The sequence below is a fragment of the Podarcis bocagei genome (assembly GCF_964188305.1).
Source record: "Podarcis bocagei genome assembly, chromosome: 1".
Classification (NCBI taxonomy): Eukaryota; Metazoa; Chordata; class Lepidosauria; order Squamata; family Lacertidae; genus Podarcis; species Podarcis bocagei.
The window spans coordinates 99,082,467-99,099,207 of record NC_138125.1 but is presented as its reverse complement, the minus strand read 5'-3'; the positions used below and the strand labels follow the sequence as shown (position 1 = coordinate 99,099,207).

The 16,741-nt window shown below is 38.5% G+C and overlaps 1 protein-coding gene across 10 annotated transcripts in view; it reads left to right on the top strand.

Annotated features, from left to right (window-relative positions):
- The window catches only part of NCKAP5 (NCK associated protein 5), a 548,005-nt gene extending 532,384 nt beyond the window's left edge, over nt 1-15,621 (top strand). For 9 of the 10 annotated variants that reach the window (XM_081199370.1, XM_081199369.1, XM_081199372.1 and 6 more), the window contains one exon: nt 14,199-15,621. In XM_081199370.1, coding sequence (XP_081055496.1) covers nt 14,199-14,468 — 270 coding nt within the window. In that variant the 3' untranslated portion in view covers nt 14,469-15,621. The remainder of the gene's footprint in view (nt 1-14,198) is intronic. The other variant, XM_081199376.1, reaches the window with a different exon arrangement.
- Nucleotides 15,622-16,741: the final 1,120 nt, after the last annotated feature.

The window sequence follows — 16,741 nt, the reverse complement described above, 5'->3', positions numbered from 1 at the left end:
ATGTGGCAGCAAATGGTGGTCAGAGGGTAGTCAGAGTGTCCAGATACTGTAGGTTCATATGGAGAGAGGTGGTCCTTGAGATATTGCAGCTATTCAGGTATTAAGGCCATTAAGGTATCAAGGAATAGGCTCTGTGCCCCTCAACTTGCTGGTAGTTACAAAGACAAAGGCCAGAGTTGGGAGTTGGGTGTGTAAGCTTAGAAGCTGGAGGGAGGAAGCTACGGTTGCCATATTTCAAAAAGTGAAAATCCAGACAGAAAAATTGTTGAGCTTTTTTTGTTGAGCCATTTTAAGGAAAATCACCCAAAACGACACTGCTGGCATTCTGTTCCAGACACTACTTCCAACAGCCTATTGCTGTATGGGAAATTCCGGACATATGGCAACCCTAAAGATGCAAGCTGGGAAGGCAGTGGTGTGTGTGTCAGAGCCATGGCTGATTTCTGCAAAAATCCAAAGCTGTGGCTATGGGAAGCAAGAGCCTCTTGGTTTGTGAATGCTGTGAACTCCTTCATAGTAGTCAAAGAATATGTGTAAATAAACTGTATATATAATAAAGGCACCACAGTCTCCACTGTCCCGCATGCCAGGGGAAACACGAACCCTGAGTAAGCGCCTGGAATCCCATGCCTCCTGGAGATTGAGGTGGCTTACAACAATAGTTAAAACGTGGATTTGGGACCACCAGGTATAGCGATAGCCACCAACCATTCCCTTTAAAAGGAAATCAGATGAATTCATGGATGATAGGGCTACTAGCCACAAGGGCTGTTTTTCAAACATTGTAACATAGGACACTATCCAGCAAGGACTAAGCACTTTTAACAGCTCAGTTAGGTTCATGTTTACTTAGAAGCAATCCCACTGTGTTCAGTGGGTCTTACTTTCAGGTAACTGTGTAGCCCCTCTGTCCTACAGATTCCTTAACTCTCCCCCGCACCTTCTTCCTGGAAGCCAATTGCTTGCTACAGTGCTATTTTCTTATATCCTATCAAAGCCAATAGTTTTAGCAGCCTAATTGTGGTGCAGTATTGCACACAAAAGAATGTGAAGCTTAATTTTGTATTAGTTGTACAAACTTATATTTTTGTTATGGTGAATCTTAAATGTGGATTAAACATAATTCTGATCATGTTATTTATTATTATTATTTATTGAATATATATACTGCCCTATACCTGGAGGTCTCAGTGCGGTTCACAGAATAAAATCAAAATATAAAACCACAAAATACATAATCAAAATAAAAACAACAACCCAATAAAACAAATAAAATATTTGCTTACCAGTTAGGTGAGCTTTCCCCCCTCCCCCCCAAACGTTATCAGTTATCTGACCCTATTATAGCATTTTGTATTTAAATATGTGAGGCTTGTTCATTCAATACTTTCTTCCTTTTGTGTTATTCAGAGATACAAAGCATGGACAATTTTGGTTCTCCCTTTCACAGCTAGCTATTTGCTCATCAATAACCATTTTGTTCAGGCCAACAGGTGGGATCCATTCACACAGCTCATGCTAATAAATTGTTCTTTCCTCCCATACAATTTACTTACTTACAAAAAAAAAATCCTTTTGATATATCCCCTTCCCAAATCCTTTCTGTAACTAAAATCTCAAATAAGGAAAGTTGTTCTCCTCTCATACTTTGGTTAAGCATAATGCCTATGTAGATTACTTTCTGCTAAGTGTATATTGTTTTCTTATAAAAATGATGAACAGATCGATAATTTCACAAGCACTTCATATCAATGCAATTTTTCCATGAGGCAGAAAAGAGAGGGCCTCTCATTATTTATCCTGAGAATGTGATGGGGTTCCTTTGAGAAGGTCATTGTCTGCTTCAGCAAAATAATCATGGGATTTCTGTTCAAGCAGGAAAGAGAAAAATGATTCATTATTTCAAAAAATTATTTTACTGGCAGTCTAGAAAATAGATGAAAGCTTCTCACAATATATGAGGGAGAGAAAGGCTTTACTTATTATTTAAGGTTACGCTTTAAAGGGGGGAAAGGTTCAAACGTTACATTTTTAGCTTAGCTGTAATATAACAGAGGTCATGCAGTTACAGCATTCACCTTTGTAGTTTCCAGGAGGTGATTTTACAACTATTTTCACTGTGGAGCTTAACTTATCCACATACACTTTCTTTCATTTGGCTAAATGAGATCTGGGGACTCTACTCCACTCTGCTGAAAAACTATTATTGAGAGTTGGCATCAAATTTTGCCTAAAGTGAAATTTGGGGGCCAGTATGGAAGTTTTCACTGCAAAAAAAACTTCTGAAGAATTAGGAGGAAAGTATAAACTGGCAAAGGATTCCATCCAAACTTGTCTGTAAACAAATGTAGCACGATTTCACCTTCCTCTCTTCCCTTGCTTTCTCTCAGAATCTGTTCTGGGCGGGTGGGGGGACGACTCTTGATTGTGTCCAGACTTGCACTCAAGATACCTTTAACTTTTATTTCATTCCTCACTGTTCTTCCATGTCCCGGTATTTATTGGCAGGTGGTTCTGGTTCATGTACACTTCTTCCACCTGGAATGGAATGTTTAGATTTAAAATTATTCCCCTCCCTAAAAATAATGTTGAATTTGTACATTTACATACATGCATATTCTAAAGAGTGTAAGCCAAGGTTTATTCCTTTTGGTGGGTTGTAACCCAAGTTCCATGCGCTTGCTTCCTCTGGTACAATGGAACTTTTCTTTCCTCTCCTTCTTCCATGAGTTCTCAAAATGTGCTCCAGACAGTCTCCGAAATGTCCAGAGAGGGGGCTGGCACTGGGGACAGGAGAGGAAGGGGAAGTTCTGTTGCATGAAGGTTTATTGGGTTACTGCTTTTGGTTTGATTTTATATGTTTATATGTTGTGGTCTTGTTGTGAACCGCCCTGAGACCTCCGGGTATAGGGCGGTGTATAAGTATAATGATGATAAATAATAATGTTGATGATGCAGGTACAGTGCAACAGCAGAGCTGCAATCTTGGATACCCAGTATAATTACTGTTCAACAGCTAATTGCTGAAGCGCTATACTGTATAAATATTTTTATTAGTGTTGACCATGTTAGTTTATTGCAGCACAACAACGTTTTGTAGCTCCTTAACGACTAAAAAGCTGTGGCACAAAAGCTTCATGGTCCAGAGATCACTTATCAGATACACCAAAGTAGGCAGGTATATACTGTAATATGAATATAAAGAGAAGAGGAAAGTTTTTGTTACCAAGTGAAAAGAAAGGAGGAAATGAATGGCACCTAGGCAGAGACAGGTGAATACAGAATTACTAGATCAAATCTGCGACATGGATATGATCCAGTCCCAAATAGAAACTTCGGATGATGAACAGGTATAGCCAACAGTGCCCTTCTGCATTTGTTAGCTACCATCTGTTACCTAGTGGGAGGTAAAAGCAGCTGAGGAGGATGTTTTGCAACAGAAAAACAGCCAGAGCAGAAATATTTAATATGCTCCTCTCCCCTGCATTGGTTTTCCACTTCTGACTGATGCTTCAGCAGCTGGGGTTTTTTTAATAGTAAAAAGAACTGCAAATAACATGTAGCCACACTCTTTACTTCCGTGGTAAGCTAGGATATCTAGGATCAGCTCAAACCAAATCCCACCATGTCAAATTTGCTAATGAAGTTCAGTGAGAGAGCTTCACAGTTGAATCTCCCTTTGAAACTTATTTGTTGGAGCTGCAGTGAGCTTAAAGCCTGTTTCTGGATGTTCTAGAGGTCAAAATGCTCCCTCAGTGCTTTGAGTGCTCTCCTTTTTTAAAAAACAAACAAACCCCATCTAAGTTGTATCCATTTGCCCTCTTGTGCAGACTGACCTGTTTGGACTATGTAAATGGCAGAAGGGCACTGCTGGTCATGTTTATTCATTAGCAGCTGCTGGTGGTTGGGACTGGTCCACATCCATATCAGTGATGGGATTATATTCATTTTAGGGCATTCTGTATTCGTTTGTGCTCTAAATAGCACTGTGACACAGATACACACATGCTATTCCTTGCATTGTTTGACCATTTGACCCCATTTTAGGGAGAGAGACATTTCCAGTTTTATGTAAGCTATATTCCAACTTATAAATGAATTTGCACAGGTTGGGAATGCATATGTTGGGGTACGGCCTGCAACAGCCCTGTCACTGACTGCATGCCCAGCTATATCCATTTTTCCTAATTTTTGGGAAGCCTGTGACTTCTGGACTTGAGAAGAACCCATTTTAGCTCTGGCAAAAAGGAACCATCCAATGAAATTAACAAAATGCTAATTTTGACAGGGTTTGTAGTGGCAATGCAGAAAGTGACTCTGATAATGGAAAGGAGGGGGCATAATAAGATGCAGGAAAAAGAAATTGTAGGAATGTTTCTCTTCCCCTCCTTTGTAAAGTAATAGCTTTCATATGAAAGAAGAAATGAAAATCTGGAAGCAGTGCACTGAAGATCAGCTAAGGCTGTGTTACCAGGTTAAAATAAAATAAGGTTGGATAGTAGCTGGTTAGGGGGAAAACACATTAAAATGCAGCATTTCATTAGAAATGACAGGCTAGATATGCATCGTGGCTAATGTTGTATGTACATCACTTCCCAAACCAGCAGTGAGAGTACACAGGATGCAGAGTAAACAGGAGTGTGTACACAGCCTCAGGCTGCCAACCCTGTGCCCACTTATCTGGGATAAGCCCAGTTTAACTATATAAGGCTTCTTTCTGAATAGACATACCTAGGAATGTGTGATAATGATGGCAGTCACAGGAAGCGGTATGGGTATCTCATTCTTTTCATGTGATTTTTGGCAGCAAATTGCACACACAAAATACTGTTCCTTTGGATGCATATTTGGTTTTCAGCAGACAGAAAACTGCTGATTCCAGCTTGAAAACTAAATGAACCTTTTTATAAAATAAATTCCTTGGGCACACACAAACTTTCAAGTTTATGCATAAAGGACTGACTAATTTATCACCAGTTACATTAGTGGAGTAAGAACTCTGATTTGTATTATTGTATGATTCAGCTCCACTGTTTCCAAGGAACTTGTTAACAATAGAAAATTTGAATTAAAAAAAAGGGGGGAGCCACAGAATGTTAATAGCGTGCACTATGATGTTTTTATGTAATTTACTCAATGGTCCATTAGTTACTTTATATCATAAATATAAAGTACCTTCAGTGATTTCTAAGACATCTAGCTCTAATTAAATGTGAAATTTAACATGATAAATAGTATAGATTATTGGATCAATATGACCTTGGATAAGCAAAGGCAGAGTAACTTGCAGATTTAAACATGCAAAAAGCTTGAAAACTATTCCACTTCATAGCAACATTTTTATTTTACTTTTTAATCAGCATACTTGCTACTTCTGATCAGGGATTAGGTGTGAAATGAAAGACCTTGAGTTATGCAATTAAGTATTGATTTTGTTGATCTATATTTAATTCTCATAGCAATTTGGCGGCTTACAATATAAAAACACAAAAATACACACCATACCTATCTTCCTTCCCTGCACCCTTTTTACTGCTCCCACTCAGTTGCTGGGCATGCCTTACAGACAATTTTCTCTCCACTCGCCTGTCACAATCTTTCAGACTTATCGCAGATGGCTTCTAAATTAATCCATGACAGCAGGATCAAATGGCAATGGATATGGAGAAGGACATCTATGCTGGATGGCTCAGTTATGAACTCCCATAACTGAACCTGAGTTGTTATTGGAAGCATTGAAGAACCTTCAATTTAAATGTTCCTGAGCCTGAGTTGCATTAAAGATTTTTAGATATTGGCTGCCTTCTCTTTGTGGCCAAGTCTAAGCTTTAGATTGGGTGTGACACCTGTTGTAGTTCTTCATATTTTCATCTTTATATTTTTGGAGCATGATCCTTCAGTCTGCACGGGCTGCTTTGCCCATTTCCCCACCCAGATACCTCTTTGGCACATGGATATGGCTTTGTAGCAAAACAACTCTTATTTACAATGGGAGATCTGCTCACCTCCAATTCTCCAATGTACCCATCTCTGTCAACTCCATAAACTTGAGGCTGAGCTCACTCAGGTATCTGGAACAGATTTTGCCGTTTGTGTGTCTGTTTAATAGTACAGCATAATGTACCCAATTCCTAGCAATTGAGAGTGTATAACAAGTCAACATAAATACATCTTAATTGAAGTAGAAGAATTGCCATAGTGGATTGACAGGTGTGTGCTGCATTTTATTATTTATTTGTACTTACAGCATGTAGCATGTTAAGCCTTTTTGTTTGTTTCTGGAATCCAGTATACCAAAAACAATATATAATCATTACTTTGGTGATTAAGTTTTAATTAAATCTTTAATGATGCAGCATGGTTAAATTAAATCTTTAATGAAGCAGCATGTGTGTGTGTACAGACATGTATATATGTGCAAACATAATTGTGAATCATCAGGAAATCGCATCGAAAATCAGCTAAGAAGTAGTGGTAGTACTTTGTTCTCTTGTGGTTTTTTTGCTTGTTCTCCCCTTTCCTTTGTGATGATGATGTGAATACTTGGCAGGTAAACTGAGTATCTGGAGGAGTTAGTCAGGGTTCATCAGGCAAGCTTCTGATAGCAATGATTTTCAGTCACTTGTGTAGGCCAGATTTTATCTGAACCAGTGACCTAGAGGTTAAAGGCTTCATATACTATTACCAAATCCCTGAGCCATCCAATTCCCCAGGATACAATATATATCTGATATCCTGCAGAATGGCCCTTATCAGCAAGAAAAGGTACTGATTCACACTAAAAGTGCATTAGTAAAATAATGATTTAAACATGAGCAGAGGTTTTGAGCTTCCTAGTGGCTGAAATCAGTAGTGGATTTAGAAGCACTGTAGTGGTGGGTAAATCTGCACCATCTATCTCTCCATTGTGTAACTGGATGCTTATAATGTCAGTTCCTTTGTTTTCCTTCTTTTACATGTTATGCCAAAGCTGTTCTTTAAAATCTTTGGAAGCATTTCTGCATTTTTTATTTAGGGTAGTCCCAAACCTGTATATAACTTTGGTATTAGTGGAAAGATTTACATGTTCCTAAAGTATAAGAGATAATAATAATAATAATAATAATAATAATAATAATAATAATAATAATAATAATAATAATAATAATAATAAATAATCATGGTAGTAATAGCCAAATTTATATCAGCCACACTACATCTTGGTCATTTTGCTAACTGATAACAAAAAAACCCAAACCTGATAAAAAGTTGGAATAGAAAGTAATCAAAATAAGGACTGAATTGAGCAGATGTGATGATTTCTTGCCATCCATTTGGCAATCCTTACTTTATTCCATTAACATGAGAGAAGAACAGTTCATTTTCATAAGTTTTGTTCAGACACATTTATTTCAGAAGGAAGCTAAGATATAATTGAGTTTATTTTTAGGCTTACAATTAATTGCACACACTTTTGTAATGATTTGCCCATGTGCATTAAGTATTATATTACATAACTTCTTATCCCGGAGACAGCAGGATGCAGGTGTTAATCTATTCTGCAAATAAAGTTTTGAAGATTAAACTAAGGGCCATGCTGAGGGTGGGGGGGAGAGGTGAGTGTCTTCATATTCATTGGTCTGCCAAATTCATCCATGAGCGTTTTTTCATAGCCTGACTTTAAATGGTAATTGAAATTTTTCTCTTCAGTAAAAATAAATAAAATCCAGAAATTAAAAAAGGCTTATTTTTAATAGCATACATGAGTATTTGTTCAAAGAGTAATAGCACACTACCAAACATCTTCCATTCCAGCACAGCCATTACCTTACTGTAGTATAGTAAAATACTGTTAATTAAACAAAAGAAAAACCAGATTCTCTTCCACTATTGATGATCAATTAAAGAACCTTTCACACATGGTGGTTTCATAATTGTTGGAAGCTGCCCAGAGTGTCTGGGGCAACCCAGTCAGATGGGTGGTATATAAATAATTAATTGTTACTGTTATTGTGCCATGGATGGCTAACTTCCCAGGTGTTGTTGGGCTGTATCTTCCATTGTTTCTGACCACTGATCATCCTCACTGGAACAGATGGCATCTGGAGTCTAGCAACATCTGGAGATCATGGTAGTGAATAGATTTTTGCTTACGCACATGGACTTCCCCTCTCTGCTACTCCATGTGTGTACACTGCGCCCTTCCCAAATCTGCTCCAGAGGATAAACAGTTTTAGAGGGTACCTGGGAGGATTCCATTGCACAAGCAGAAATCCTTCCTCTAACCTTCCAGGTGTTTCTGAAACTTCCATCAGCCCCAGCAAGCATGGGCAGTGGATGATGGGAATTCTAGTCCAGCAACATATGGAAGACTAACGTTTTCCCACACCTGCTGCAATATAACATTCACATGCTGCTATGTTGGATTTGGACAGCATTCACCTGACTGTTTATTCCATTTTCCTGACGTTTCCATGTGGTGGCTAATGCAACAAACCCCACGTGTTAATACAGCCTGAGTTTGCCACCACATGTTTATTCAAACTGCAACCACAGTTCTTTGACTATTGTACCTTAATGATACACATGTTTATCCTCTTCACACTTAAAAGCCTTTAGGTGTACAACTATCAATGCAGTATGTCAAGTGCCCCTCAGATCACTAATCTTGGTGCTAAAGCACAGGAATTAAATTTATTTATTGTATTGTCAAGTACAAGTACAAAAAGAACTCATTTCACCACCAAAGCTGTCCTCCAGTGTTTATGATAACAGCCAGACAGCTATTACCTTTAAAAGCTAGACCCAGTTTTGATGACAATATGACCTAGTCCAAAACGCATTACAGTTAGCAGGAAGACTCCTGTTGACTTTGGTAGACTTTCGATAAAATTTTAAATCCCTTGCCTAGTTTCACTACTGAATACTGTTTATTGCTCGACATTTTGGTTTAATTTGGCTCCTTGATCATAGAATTTGACCTTAATGTTTTCCCCCACCTTTATCTAGTAGTATATTTTATTAATTGATGTCATCATATTAAATTACTAACTAAACTGTAATACTACCACTGAAAGTGATAAATAGAAGGAAGCTGCAATTTCTTTTCTCCGATCAGCATAAGTTTATCTTTGTCTAGATCAGACTATCAGTTCTACCCACAAGGTTAGAGGTGAAACCCTTAGCTCCTTTAACAGCTATATCCTTAAATTATGATAGAAGGAATCTGGCATCCCACTCAAGCAGTTCCTACTGTTTTGGAAAATCTTCCATGTATCTCTATATATGTAAAGTATTAAATATAGCACTGCCTTGTGTCAAGTTCTTTGAGATGAAGACCCCTGCTTCTGTGGAGTTGGGCATATATAACAAAGTACTATATTGCATCTTAAGCACAGAAGATGTTTTTCACTGTTAGTTTTCAGGGCTGGTTTAAAACTGTAAGAACCATGTACATATGGATAGGAGTGTCATAAATATGGGGTCCCCACTGAAAAGACAGTCTCTAGTTCCTGCTAACCTAATATTTCTTGAGAAGAACACCAGAAACCGATCTTAGGGCCTGGTTTGTACAAGTGCAGGTAGTCCTTCAGATAATTTGATCCCAACCCATCTAAGGCTTTAAAAGTAGCCAGCAGCACTTTAAATTTTGTCCTGAAGCAAACTGGTAACTGGTGCACCTGATATAAAATATATGTCAATTGCTCTGATCACCAGGCCCACACAAGCAATTCAGCCATTTGTGTCATATAGAGTGCATTACAATAGTATGTTCTGAAGGCTTGCACAACTGTGACAAGGTCTGCTTTCTCTAGATAGAATTGCAGTTGGCAAATCAGTCTAAACTGCTAAAAAGCATTTCTAGCCATTGAAGCCACCTGGGCATCATTTGACAGTGCCAAGTCCAGTAGAACCTCCAAAAATGAGAATTTTGTCTTTTGGGAGAATGCAACCTTATCCAGAACCAGCTGGATACCTCCATCCAGATCTGCATATTTTCTCACACAGATAATTCATTTTATCTGAATTTAGTTCCAGCTTGCTTGAGGTCATCCATCCCAAAACTTCCCTCCAGATACCCATTTAGGGTTTCAACAGTTTCTCTAGGATGAACAGATGGAAAATAATGGTGTTGTATTAACACCCACATAGTGGTGACACCTGAGATGTTTGCAGGTGTCAAACAGTTTAGGGAATCCAGAGATTGATGGCTGCAGTATGGCTCATGAGCCCCTCAGCACCACCTTTTGGATGTGTCACTTCAGAAAGGACTGAAGCCACTATAATACTTTGCCTCCAAACCCTAATCCAGCCAGATGGTACAGAAGGATACCATGTAACTGAAGTGTTACATGCTAATTTGGGAAGCCTGGATTCCATTCAAAACTCAGCAGTGGTGTAATTAGGTGGCCTTGAGAAACCTTTTCCCCATATCCTGCAGCATGGGACTCATAGTGACATGCCACACAAGGATCTTCATGAGAAAAAGGACTGCAACACAGATTTCTGAATTATTAATAATTATAATATTTTTCTTGAGATTTTCTTTTTCTTGGCTGTGTTAAATGTATTCAAAACAGAGCTGTGTAGCTGAAAATGAATGAAAAATTATGGAATGTCTCCCCCGCACCGTAGTTTAGCATTTTGCAACCAAGACCATATGATAATGCTTAAGTTCCAAAACACAAACCTAGTTGTACAACAAAGGCTCTTGTAGCAATGCCAGGAACGTTAGTTCCATTTCAGAAAAAAGGATTTTGGAGCAGCTCTAGTGGTTCCACAACACAAAATTGCCAATACCCTGTTAGTACAGTAGTACCTTGGGTTACATACTCCGTTAACCCAGAAATATTACCACGTGTTAAGAACTTTGCTTCAGGATGAGAACAGAAATCGTGCTCCGGCGGCAGCAGGAGGGCCCATTAGCTAAAGTGGTACTTCAGGTTAAGAACAGTTTCAGGTTAAGAACAGACCTCCAGAACAAATTAAGTACTTAACCCCAAGTACCACTGTATATTGTCCATGCTAACGAGGTGTGGAAGGCAGGACACAATAGGGCCACAGCTAGTTTGTCTGCTTTGCAGGCCATTTTGGGGCTACTGAATTTTGGTGTTTCATGTTTGACAGTGAAAGTGGTTTTGTAGGATCAAGCTGACAACAACCCAGTGGCCTATATGACTGAGATGCAAAAATCAAACTAGTCTCTCCCTCCCTCCCTCCCTCCCTCTCTCTGGCTCCAAAGGGCTGTGTATTTTCCAGCTCTCCTGCTACATCCCTGCACTGACTTACCCCAAAATTAGCATTCCTGACAGGCCATGTCTGTAGCTGGCTTCATATGGCATGGGGAGGAGGGATGCAGTCAGAGGGGAGATGGGCAGCCCCATACCCTGCAAGTGCGCAGAACTGCTTTCAACACATGCATGGGGCCCTTAGGATTCATACCAATAGAATACTAATAGAACTAGAATATCTAATCTTATATTGGACATGATCCAAAGCATTACATATGCAGAAGTGCTCCATTTTCTTCCACAAAAATACATGTTTCTCATGAATACACAAGCATACTCCCTTACACACAGTTTATTCAGCTCATGCATGAGCATATGTCTTTGCTGGGGCATGTCTGCCACTTGGAGACCCAGTGACTTTAGTGGGTTTTTCTATGAATTACTTGGTGGTTTGAATCAATAAATGTAAGGTTTACGTTTCAGCTGGCTTATCTCACTCTTGTAATGGAATAAGATAGTGCAGATGTTATAGTCTGATTGTGGAAATGGTAGTGTAATTCAGTAGCAGCGAACACAGACCCATCACCCTGGCTACTTATGCTTTTTGAAAATGACTTGCACAATTTGTACTTCGGCTTAAAGCATTTTTAAAAAATCAAATTAACCAGGCCTAGCTGGTTATGGGTTGGGCTTCAACTGTAAAAATTAGCATTGTGGCTTAATATTTTTTTTTGCAAAAATGGGCACACATAACGTGGACCTAAACAGAACCCTAAGTTCTTCAGAGTCAAACATCCTCATCTTATGTTGCTCTTACGTTGCAATATCTTTTTTTCCTTTGTATTGTATTCTTGATATTTCTGAATGACCACTAAATCAGCCACTTCACTTGCCATCTAGACATAAAGTAAAAATGTTTGTTCTTCGACTGCCAATAGTTTATTGATCCATTTATTTCTGCTTGGAACTAATACTGAAAATGAAGAATGATTGTGACTTTAGCACACCTCATTTAACAATGGATACTGCAAAAACCTTAGATATTGGTAAAGCCCCTAATGCATTCAGTATTTTCATGTATTTCTTTAATTATATTATTGAGGAGAGATGGGTTTTTTGTTTTTTAAAAAACACCAGCTGTGTGTGAAAACCAGGTCATTTTTATATTGAACTTCTCCCTAAAACAGCTGATTAAAAGTGTTCTTCAAGCAGAGATAAAATTGGTATTGTACAATCCAGTTGTGGTTTTTTTTAAAAAAATATAATATGCTGATACATTGTCCAGTGCTTCATTTTATGTAGTTTTGTCAGATTACAACACTTCTCCAAGTAGACATAGCCAATATCTGATTGATTCTGGCCTGAGGGGATTGGACCAGCTCAGTGTAATTTCCTCTCCTGTTGCTTTCATTTCTGTTGGAAAGGTTTTTTAGTTCATGAAAATCAATACACATGCAAAATGTGAAGTTCTTTCCTAGTAAATTTAATTAATGTCTGCATTATACAGATTTATTTTAGTAAATATATATCCAATGCACATTGGGATACTTTCCCTCAGATTCCAGGTTCCCTACTAAAGTTCCAAATACTCAGCCTGTTAAAACAGGTGGTATATTAATCTGTAGATTAATTGGATAGCAGAAGTTGCTTCTTTTCCTCTGACACCGGTTAGGTATAGGCCACACCTTTCCATACACATTTAAATATTTTGTACTCCAGCATTTCTCTCTCAAAGTACAGTGGTACCTCGGGTTGCATACGCTTCAGGTTACATACACTTCAGGTTACAGACTCCGCTAACCCAGAAATAGTACCTCGGGTTAAGAACTTTGCTTCAGGATGAGAATAGAAATCGTGCTCCGGCGGCACGGCAGCAACAGGAGGCCCCATTAGCTAAAGTGGTGCTTCAGGTTAAGAACAGTTTCAGGTTAAGAACAGACCTCCGGAACGAATTAAGTACTTAACCCGAGGTACCACTGTAATGCATAATTTTTATATCTGATTTACACTACTGACAACAAAAACATGTTCCAGTGAGATCAGGTACATGTATATATAACACTGCAGACATTACCTGCAGTCTTGTAGTCCCTGGGAAGGCACTCCAGTGGCCATTGGACAGTATCCTCCAAGGATGGAGAGAGAGACCCAGTGTTGTAGGGGCCCCTCCTGCTGCTACATAAATGTTCCTGGTTCTTGCCTCACTGATGTCTGATAGAGGCAGAAAGTGGGTATACCTGGGGCAGTTTAGGGGCTTTTGGAGTTCACCACATGCCCCCAAGCCAAGGAGACAACTACACTTGCTTTGAAGCTGATAGAGTGTTGGATGGAGGAGGCAGGGAGGGCCTAGGAAATGATGGGGGGGACACACCTTTGATTTCACTATTCTTTCTTTTGTGACCCTGACAAGTTAGGTGCACTTTGGATTTATTGAAATAAGTGAGACATGAACATTTGTCTGTATACAAAAGTTCCACTGATTTTGTTAGAACTTAACCATGCCTGTCTTGTCTTCTGCTTTCACCTAATATTTGCACTGTTACTGGGTCTCAGAATAGGAGTGCACTCACTGGAGTCCAAATGAAATAATAGCGCCAGCTACTTTGACGAATAGCCAGTTGTCCTTAAATAATGATTCCTGAAAAAAGATGGGAAATGTAAATTACTCTGGAGATGCTGGAGATATTTTACACATACAAATTCCAAAATCAGCTGCTTAAAATGTAAATGGTACTTAACTGTTTTGCAAATTGAGTCCTATTTGTCTCAGCAGAATCATTAAAGCTATGATTTATCCCAAAATGAACTTTATTCTTGGATTTAATTATTATGGAGGATTAAGCCCCAAAGCATTTAACTATCTATTTCTTTTCTGCTGTGAACTTTGGACAGGCAGTAATTGACTATTTACAATTTTGATAACTATTTTTGTTTTTAGAGAAGAGTATGTTTCTAATTCTGACTTCCTCTCCTCTTAAATTGTTACAGAAATTGAAGCAACCTGAAGAAGCAAAGGAAGATTCTGAAAAGGGGTTATCTAAAATTTCCCTGGAGTCTCTCAATAAATTTAACAGCAGCAGAAGCATTTTATTGGAAAAGGAGAGCAAGGTTGAAGGGCAAGAAGAAGAAAATGGGAAGAATGAAGAAGTTTCTCTAAATAGTTCTGATAGGCATGATATAGACCACTTGGAGTCCTTGAGTGATTCTTTATATGATAGCTTCTCATCCTGTGCAAGCCAAGGCTCAAATGATGTCTAAAGAGGACACTCGACATGGGTGGCCACTGAGTGGAGCACTTAATGAACAGAAGAACTAAATAAATAAGAGCTGTTGAAAATATTCAAAGTAAGTTGCGAAGACTCATGATAGGATATATCCAGATATATTCATATAGAGCAATAACGAAGAAAAATCTGCATTATAACAAAAAGACTGAAAGTTTGACAGTACAACACAGTTGTTACTAAAAAGAAATAGTCTTAATTTTGCACTTTTATGAATTATTGTACAGAAGTTGTAAAAAATGTTCTGGGGAAGAGAAATAAAATTATATTTGTAGAAAAACATGACAGCAATAAATACTAATTGGTGCCATGCTCCTGAAATAGCAGGCTACTAACTTTAAACACTGATGTTAATATTAACAAAGTTAGTAATTTTTTTGTAAAATAAAGATTTATGAACGTTCTAGTCTTAAAACTGTATGTAGAAACACTGCTTTATCGCAAAATTGAACTTGCCAAATGGTCTATAATGAATCACCTTGAACCACATTGTACAACATGTTTTTAAAAAATGCATATATTTGTGCAATTTTGAAAAGATTCTCTATGAACTTGCATATTTCTCTTAATGCCATTTGGTGAAATCATCCAAGAGATACCCTCCTTCCCTATAATCTGTAGCCTTATACCATGAATACATGTTGTGTTGATTTAACTTTGATATGATTTCATATTAATTCTGTTAATTCGGGAATCATTGACTATAATGCAATTGATTTAGATTTGTATTCAACAATTTAAATTTTTTTAATCAAGAAAAAGATTGGTGCCAGCAAACAAATTATGGGGGGGTGGGGGTTTCCTACAAAGACTCTTTATATGTAAGGGAGAAGTCTATTTCAAAGGTGGAGCGTATTTTTTTTAGATGTGGAATATTTATAACAACTTTTGTACAGCAGCCTGTAAGCTAGCTATATTTACAATACTTCCTAACCCGTTTACTATGTTTGTAGCATAAGCCTGTTGATTTCCACCCACTATGTTGTACTATCAGTGTTACTTGGTTAATACTTTCGTGCAATGTTACATTTCATGTTGTTTTAAATAATGTTGGGGTAGAGTTTGGTTGTTTCTGATTTTTATGAAATTTCCTTTGAAGTTTATTTCTGAATAAAAGTCATATCATATATGGTTATCCAAACAATGATATTACAGACACATCAACAGATGTACTAACAGTGGTAAGGGTTGATTTGAAGCAGGCATTTAAAATCTACCTGGAAATTGATAGTGAAAACTACCTTTATTGTAAATATAAAGAAGCAATATTTATAGACAGGAGGACCAACTGCAACAAAATACACAGCTGTATACTAATGATTCTCCAGCCATTTCCCTTCTCAAACCAAGCTTGCCTGGTATGCTTCTCTGCTAATGTATGTGCAGATAGGATGCAAAATCAGTCAAATGAATTTTCTACATGGCAACTAAGAAGTAATTTAAGCTTGATTCAAACCTCTCTAGCGATTTCTCTCTAGCTCTCTCACTCTCTCTCTGAGAAAAGATTGGGTGAATGATGAAAAGCAAAGAAAGGTCTCCGAGAGATGAGGCTGGAAAAAGCCATCAGAGGCGGGTGCAAGTGGTAATGGAACAGCTTTAGACACAAGTGCTCCAGCAACAAAGTGAAGCCCCCACAGAACTGCAGGCATGGAGATAAAATGGGACAGTGGTCTGAGCCCTGATAAAAAGAAGGCTGCCTGTTTATAAAGCACGTGCGTTATTTTTATTTTTTACGTCCTTTGTGTCACTGGCATGAAACATGATGAAGCCTAAGCTTCCGTTACCAGTCAGAGAGTGAGTCCCACTGAGCTCCATCAAGCTCGCTTCTTGTTGGACATGTATAGGATTGCCCTGAATAGTTTCCAGGAAACGACGCCCAGAACCTCACTTCAATTTATTGTTTTTTGGTAAATCCTAGAAGGCGAGAAGCGATTCCCGACTGCCCCCTCTGCAGCACTACGGTAAGGCATGAGAGATGCTTTAACTCTTCTTTCGCCAACCTGGCGCCCCCTCCAGTTGTATTGGATTACAACTCCCGACTGCCCCAGTCAGCGTTGTGGTCCAAAACATCCGGAGGGCACCGGGTTGGTGAAGGCTGTTTTTATTTCAGGCGCTGCCATAATGTTATCAAGGTTAAACCTCTGTGAAGGATAAGCTGCCTGCTGGTCCCCCTTTCCCATTTGCTGCCTGTTTGGCTCATTTTTCTCAGGTTGGAAGAGGCTGCGCGGGCTGCAGAAGGCGCTTTTC